Source organism: Equus przewalskii, chromosome 2, assembly GCF_037783145.1.
Source record: "Equus przewalskii isolate Varuska chromosome 2, EquPr2, whole genome shotgun sequence".
Classification (NCBI taxonomy): Eukaryota; Metazoa; Chordata; class Mammalia; order Perissodactyla; family Equidae; genus Equus; species Equus przewalskii.
The window spans coordinates 37,214,118-37,221,243 of NC_091832.1; the positions used below are offsets into that span (position 1 = coordinate 37,214,118).

General features: G+C 53.6%; 1 protein-coding gene across 2 annotated transcripts in view; it reads right to left on the reverse strand.

Annotated features, from left to right (window-relative positions):
• Positions 1–988, reverse strand: part of PLEKHM2 (pleckstrin homology and RUN domain containing M2) — a 37,920-nt gene extending 36,932 nt beyond the window's left edge. Inside the window, exon 1 of one of the 2 annotated variants that reach the window (XM_070602240.1) lies at positions 578–988. In XM_070602240.1, coding sequence (XP_070458341.1) covers positions 578–637 — 60 coding nt within the window. In that variant the 5' untranslated portion in view covers positions 638–988. The remainder of the gene's footprint in view (positions 1–577) is intronic. The other variant, XM_070602230.1, reaches the window with a different exon arrangement.
• Between the last annotated feature and the right edge of the window lie 6,138 nt (positions 989–7,126).

A 7,126-nucleotide genomic window follows, 5' to 3' on the forward strand; every position in this document is an offset into this window, starting at 1 on the left:
TGAAATGAGCCTCTTCAAAATTGCCGTTCTTGAGCACGATTATTCAGGGTACTTCCCAGGACCAGAGGCAATGTCACCCAGAACTGGGAAAACTGGAAGCTGCTTATCACCAGCCTCGACCCTGACTGTCGGACTCTGCCAGACGCAAGCCGGGAGATGAGGATGCAGGGAGGCCGCCCAGGGATGCGCTGCCGGCTCGGGTCCTCCCAGGGCCTTTCTGCTGCTCAAGTGGGGGACACTGGCGGGTCGCGGCCCCTCTGAGTGACGCAGGGCCCCCGGGCTGCCCTGTGGAAGCTCTGAGGATGCTGACCGCAACTTTGTTCTTTAAAAATAGCTCGGAGGCCGCGGCGCTCACGTGAGCGGCCCCGCTTCCCCTCCATCGGCCCGGGGCTCCTGGCGGCTCCTCGCCCCCGGGGTCGCTGAGGGGAAGGGTGGCGTGCCCGAGCCCCGGTGACCCGAGGGACCCCGGGCCCGGGCGAGCGACCCGAGGGAAGGCGGGGGCGCGGGATGGGGTCGGGGGTCCGGGCAGGGCGGGCCGGGCTCGGGCTCGGGCTCGGGGAGGGCGGGCCGCGCTCACCTTCTTCACCGACAGCGAGATGTTCTCCAGGATCCGGTCCTTCACCTCCCGCGGCTCCATGGCGCCGCCGCCGCCGCCGCCCCGCCGCCGCCGCTTCCCGCGCCGGGGGCCCGGGGCCGCCGCCAACCGCTGCCGCCGGCCGTGCGGGGCCTCCGTCGTGCCGGCCGCGGGGCCCGGCGCCCGCCGCCCGGCCCTCGCCTCGCCCGGCCCCTCGCTCCGCCGCGGCCCGGCGGCTCCGGAGCGCGGCCGGCGGGGAAGAGGCCGCGGGCTGTGCGCGGCGGCGGCGGCGGCGGCGGCAGGAACTGATGTCAGGCGGGGCGGCGCCAAGGCGCCGGCCGGGCCGGGACGCCCGCGCCCGGAGACCCCGGGGTCCCCGAGAACGCAGACCCCGGGCCCCGACTCCGGCCCTCGTCAGCCAGAGCGTCCGGCCGGGGCCCCTCAGCCCCCAGACCCTTGGTCCCCTCAGCCCCTCCCAGACCCCGGAACGGCTCAGCGCGCCTAAGACCCGGGACCCCTCAGCTCCACCCAGACCCCGGGACCCCCCTCAGACCCCCCCAGACCCCGAGACCCCTCAGCCGCCCTAGACCCCGGGACCCCTCAGCACCCCCCAGACCCCGGGACCCTTCAGCCGTCCCCAGACCCCAGGACCCCTCAGCCCCCCTAGACCCCGGGACCCCTCAGCACCCCCCAGACCCCGGGACCCTTCAGCCGTCCCCAGTCCCCAGGACCCCTCAGCCCCCACCCAGACCCCGGGCGCCGACCCCCAGACTCTGGGACCCCTCAGCTACCCCGCCCCCCCAGGCCCCGGGACCCCTCATCCTCCCCAGACCCCGGGCCCTGACCCCCCCCCCCGTCCTCGTCAGCCCACGAACCCAGGCCTCCCGGGCCTCCTCGGCGCCCCCAGCCCCTGCACCCGCCGGGGGACCCTGGAGGCCCCCACGGATCCCGGGGATCTGGAGATCCCCTCAGCCCAGAGACCCCTCCCACGCTCCCCTTCCCTAGTCCAGAGGTCCCCGCCATGCCAGGACCCTGAGACCCCCTCAATGCTCAGACCCGGCTCCCCTCCGCCCAGAAAGCAGGCCACCGGCCTTTGGAGCCTAGAGCCCCCCGCAGACCCCAGCCCTCCGGCCCTCCCCCTCACTGCCCAGTCCTCAACTTTCAGGCTACGTCAGGTCCCTGGTATCCCTCCCCACCTCCAAACACAGCTTCTTCACTTCACCTGCGTCCCAGGGCGCCTTTTCCTTCTTACCCTTGTCCCGCTTCAGTGTGCCCCGTGTCCTCAGGGCCCTGACTCCCCCAGCCCTGAACCCCACCATAGCAATTGCTCCCTTCCCCACACGTGCCTCTGACGTTCACCCTCTCTTCAAGCCACCTCCACTTCAGTTCTGTCTCCTGCCTGGCTCACTTAACTCACTCGGTCCCCAAATAAATAGATTCCTGATACACCCACTAGTCTCTCTTTTTTAAAAAAATGTCAATATATATTCATTTTATTTTTTTTTTTCACTTTTTAAAGATGGGGATACAATTGACATATTCGTTTCAGGTGTACAGCATAATGATTCGATATATGTACATATTGCGAAATGATCACCACCCTTTTTATTTTTAAGACACCCCAATTCTCAATTCTCAACTTCAGCTCCCCAGTTTTCCCTCTTCCGTGCTCAGGCAACCCTTCCCTCAGCCTCCCAGACCTAGTCGCCCCGGCACTGACGTGAAACACTGACTCAATGGCTTATCCTAGATGGACTCCACTCCGTGCACACCCAAAAGATCCCTTCCCGTCCCTCAGCTTCCCCAGAAAAGACCCAAGTTATTTTGTTTTGTTTTGTTTTGTTTTGTTTTTATATGACCGGATAAGAGGACAAAATTATGTGTCAGGAAAAGGCAAGAGAACAACTACTTGAAAAACCGAGGTTGCTGCATTCTGTTACCACCTCAGGATCTAGGGCAAGAGTCCTTAACACGAATGATGACGATGACGATGATGATGAGTGTTGAGTGCTGACCATGTGCCATGCACTGAGCCAGGTGCTATACACTCATTTGTCTCATGTATCCTCCCACAACAATTCTTGTCCAGAGGAAGAAACTGAGGGATGGGGGTAATTTACCCAAAATCATACAGCAAATGGTGGAGCTCGGAAACTATTTGTGTCCTTTTCTGAGCCAAGGATCCCTTTACATTTCTTCATACTGTTCTAGGAGGCGACCCCATAGGGGCTTGGTCTAAGCCGTTAGGGAAAGAAGCAGTCTCTAAACTCAGGGCATTTTATTAGTATTGAGCTCAGGAAAATAAGAGAGAATAGCCTCTGTGGAGCTGGGCAGGGGCAGAATGACAGGTGGGGAAGGAGGCTGCCATAGCTAGACAGGTAGACAAAAGGCGGAGGGCAGAGGACACATTACTTTGAATGAGGATTTGTCAGGTGTCCAAAGGTGTTTGAGGCAAGTGGGAGGACAAGCAGCCTTGAAGGACCAGCCTGACAGCTTGGGTGTGCTCCCGTGCCGCTCCACCCAGGTTAGGGTGCCTGCAGGCCCCAGCCTGTCAGATGCAACTCCGGCTCCCGAGAATCCATTCAGCCCAAAGTGGAACCAAGTAGCTTTGTGATTCTTCCCTGCTGTTAAGTAGCAAACCCCATTAAAAAAAAAAAATGTTTTAATCAAGAATATTCTACCTTGGGGCCGGCCCCGTGGCTGAGTGGTTAAGTTCGCGCTCTCCGCTGTGGCGGCCCAGGGTTTCGCCCATTAGAATCCTGGGTGCAGACATGACACTGCTCATCAGGCCATGCTGAGGCAGCATCCCACATGCCACAACTAGAAGGACCCACAACTAAAAATACACAACTAGGTACCGGGGGGGCTTTGGGGAGAAAAAGGAAAAATAAAATCTTAAAAAAAAAAAAAAGAATATTCTACTTTTATTTTTTTTTTTGGTGAGGAAGGTTGTCCCTGAGCTAACATCCGTGCCAATCTTCCTCTATTTTGTATGTGGGACCCCCCACAGCATAGCTTGATGAGCAGTATGTAGTTCCACCCCCAGATCCGAACCTGAGAACCCCGGGCCACCCAAGCAGAGCACAGGAACTTAACCACTGCACCAAGGGGCTGGCCCCACATTCAACTTTTTACAACATTCAGGAGGAACTTATGGTCTCATTGCTTAGGAATCTCATCAAATGCCTAAGGTTTGCATAGGTATGTCGGTGGGTGAGAGAAGAGAGGCACATTTTAGTCTCACAAGACTTCTTGCAGGGAAGCGGAGCAGGCCAAGTGTGTGTGTTCATAGGCAGATAATTGCCCCATGTCCAGAGCTCAAATATGGAATCCATCCTTGCCTGTCAAAAACAAGGCAACTGAAAAAACGAAAAACCCAGGATGCCTATCAATCCTGTTATTGGGAGTCTTCTAAGCTCAAAATTGAAGCCCACTAATTTATTGCACAAGACTTTGCCGATCACGTGGAAAGTGCATGAGACTCTGAGGCATCAAGAATCAAAAGCCTACATTGACTCATGCTAGGGCCTTGGGCAAATCACTCTGTTTTAGTTTCCAAATCAGTGACACAGGAAAATGATTTTGTTCTTCTTCTTCTTTTTTAAAAACATGGTCCTCGTCTAAGTCTCCTACTGCTGAACCCCATCAGACAAGGGAAGAACTTGGGAAGGAAGGCAAGATCGCAGAGACCGCAGACCTGGCCCTCCAGTCTCCTTTGCTCTCCTTTCCAAAGACGTGTACTGCCTCAGAGAGGAAAAAATTCTGGCAGCTTCACCCTGCCACATCCTTAAAAGGTCGTTGGACAGGATTGTAAAAAAAAAAAAAAAAAAAAAGTGGAGGATGATTTAAGGGACTAATTCCTTCCTTTTCCCTCAACTCAAGGCAACTATATTTGTTTCCAGATGAAGGAGTAAATATTTCCTGGGCCATCAGGCTTGTGAGCTGATCCCCATCCGAGCAGGGAGACAGGAGGGGATCGGTTGTACGTAACAGCAATGGTCCAGGTTCCCACACCTTAATTCCAGTACTTTTAAGCCCAGACAATCTACAACTCTAGGACTGTGTAAACCAAAACAAGATAGCTTTAATCTAGATGATTGTATCTTAAAAATGTGGAACATCCAATCGTTCCTTCCCCATCACTCTCCAGTCAGCAAGATGGGTCGACGAAAATTGGGACATCATTCAACCTCCTAGCTTAAAAGCCTCTAGCAGCTCCCTGTCGTAGCATGTGCAATGACACCCATGCTCTTTTCTCTGGCCTCCAGGGCCTTAGCTGGTCTGATCCAGCCACTCTCCTTGTTCGTCTGCTAATCTCTCTGCTGGTGTGGGCCAGCCCCCACCTCCTTTGCCTTTCTCAAAAATGCTCATGTGTTCACAGCTGAGGGCTTTTGCTGGGATGCTCTTGCCCAGGGCAGCAGAGGCCTCTAGCTGTTCTCCCAAATCTGCTCTCTCCATTGATAGCACTGTAGGCAGGCACAGTGCTCAACTACGCTTCCCAGCTTCCTTTACAGTGGGCATGGCTGTCTTATCAAGTTCTCGCTAATGGAATGTCAACAGAGGTAAAGTGACGCCCGTCTAGACTGGGTTTCTAAAGGAGGGCGTATTCCTTCATCACCCTGTTTCTTCTTCTACAGAGTAGGATGAAGCAAAGAGGATGTCAGACTGACGAGACCTAAGGAATCTGGTTCTCCGATCACTGCATGGACGAGAGCTGCCCACCAACCAAGAAAGACTGCCTTGGACCATAACACAGCCAAGAGAAATACTCTTTTTTTGGAATAAGCTATTGAAATTTTGGCCTGTTTTGTTCCCTCAGCCTTGCCTAACATAATACATCCCAAATCCTCCTCTGGCAGGAGCCTTCTTGTCAGTCAGGTCTCAGTTTAAATGTTAGCTTCTCGATTGGCATGGATGTTAGCTCAGGGCTAATCTTCCTGAAGCAAAAAAAAAAAAAGAGGAATATTGGCAATGGATGTTAGCTTAGGATGAATCTTCCTCACCAAAAAAATGTATATAAATGTTAGCTTCTCAGAAGAATTTTCTCCTTGCTTATTGAACATGAAGTAGCCTCTAGTCTCTTCCAGCATGCCAATCTACTAAATTTTTGTCATAGAATTTATTACTATTACCTGGCATTTTCTTGTTTGTTGTTCATCTCCAAAGAGACTGCTGTAATGTAAGCTCCATGGGAATACGCACCTTTGCTCAGTTCATGCAGTGCTGTATTCACAGCACCAACTCAGTGTCTGGCAATGATACTCCTTGATTACTGAATTAATATCTTCTGATTAATTGTTAATTCAATAAGGATGCATACAATTTTTTGGTTGGCCATGGAAGTAAAAGGACAGAAAGAGAACTAGCACCAAACACAAGGCTGTTGCTCTTTACACCTGATTTGGGCCTTTCCATCCTAGGAAGACAATGAATGAGGAATTAGGGTCAGAGTCTGTACAGCGATTAGCAGAGAGGTGCTGTTAGCCAACGTCCCAGATTAGTCTTGTACGTGGGTATAATAAAAAGTACTACTTCACATGGAAGCCTGCAAACTTACTAACTTCAGAATGTCACCTGTCTTTTAAAATCTACGTTACACTGCAGGTCAGCAGTCATCCTGGACTAGAATCCCTAAACCCGTGCACTGGCCTCAACTGCCTGGCTGGGTTTCAGGCACAGTTCTACAATGTCACCCCACTTCTGGTACAACCCCTTAGAGTCTCTGAGGGGAGAAACTGAGGCAGCATAATGCTGTTCATGGATTTATTCATTCCAAACGTATCCGAGTGCCTACTATGTACCAGGCACAGTTCTAGGCATGGAGATAGGGCAGTGAATAGGACAGACGCAAATCCCCACCTCGCGGAGCTGACTTTCTGATAGGGGAGAGAGAGAATAAACGTGATGCAGAAGCGAAATGCAGAGGATGTTAGGTAGTCGTCAGTGCTATGGAGAAAAATGAAGAAGGGAAGTGACACAGAAGAGGGGTGAGTGGCTACAGTTTTAGATAAGGCAGCCAGAAGGCCTTACTGAGGTGATGTTTGAGTAAAGAGCCAAAGAAAGTGAGAGAAAAAGCCATGAAGGCGTCTGGGGAAAGAGCGTTCCAGACTAAGGGGACAGCAAATACAAAGGCCTTGAAGTGGGAGAGAGCATGGTGAATTCTGGGAGTATGGAGGTCAGGGCGGCGTAGAGCTGACTGAGGGAAGGGAAGCAGGAGGTGAAGGAAGAGAGGTAAATAGGGGCCTTGGAGGCATTTTAAGGGCTTCAACTGTCACTCTGAGAGAGATGGGGACCCACTGAAGGGCTTTCAGGAGAGGTGTGCTCTGACCTAAAGGAGTCCTGCTGGCTGTGATGCTGAGGACAGAAGGTAGGAGACAAGGGCAGGAGCGTGGAGGCCTCCTGCAGCACCCCGGGAGAGAGGGGACGGTGCCTGGGACCAGGGTTCTAGAAATGACCGGACTTTGAGTACATTTTGAAGTGGAGCTCACAGGATTTAGGATGGGGTGGATGTAGGATGTGAAAGGAGTGAGGGTTTTAGCGTGAGCAACTAGG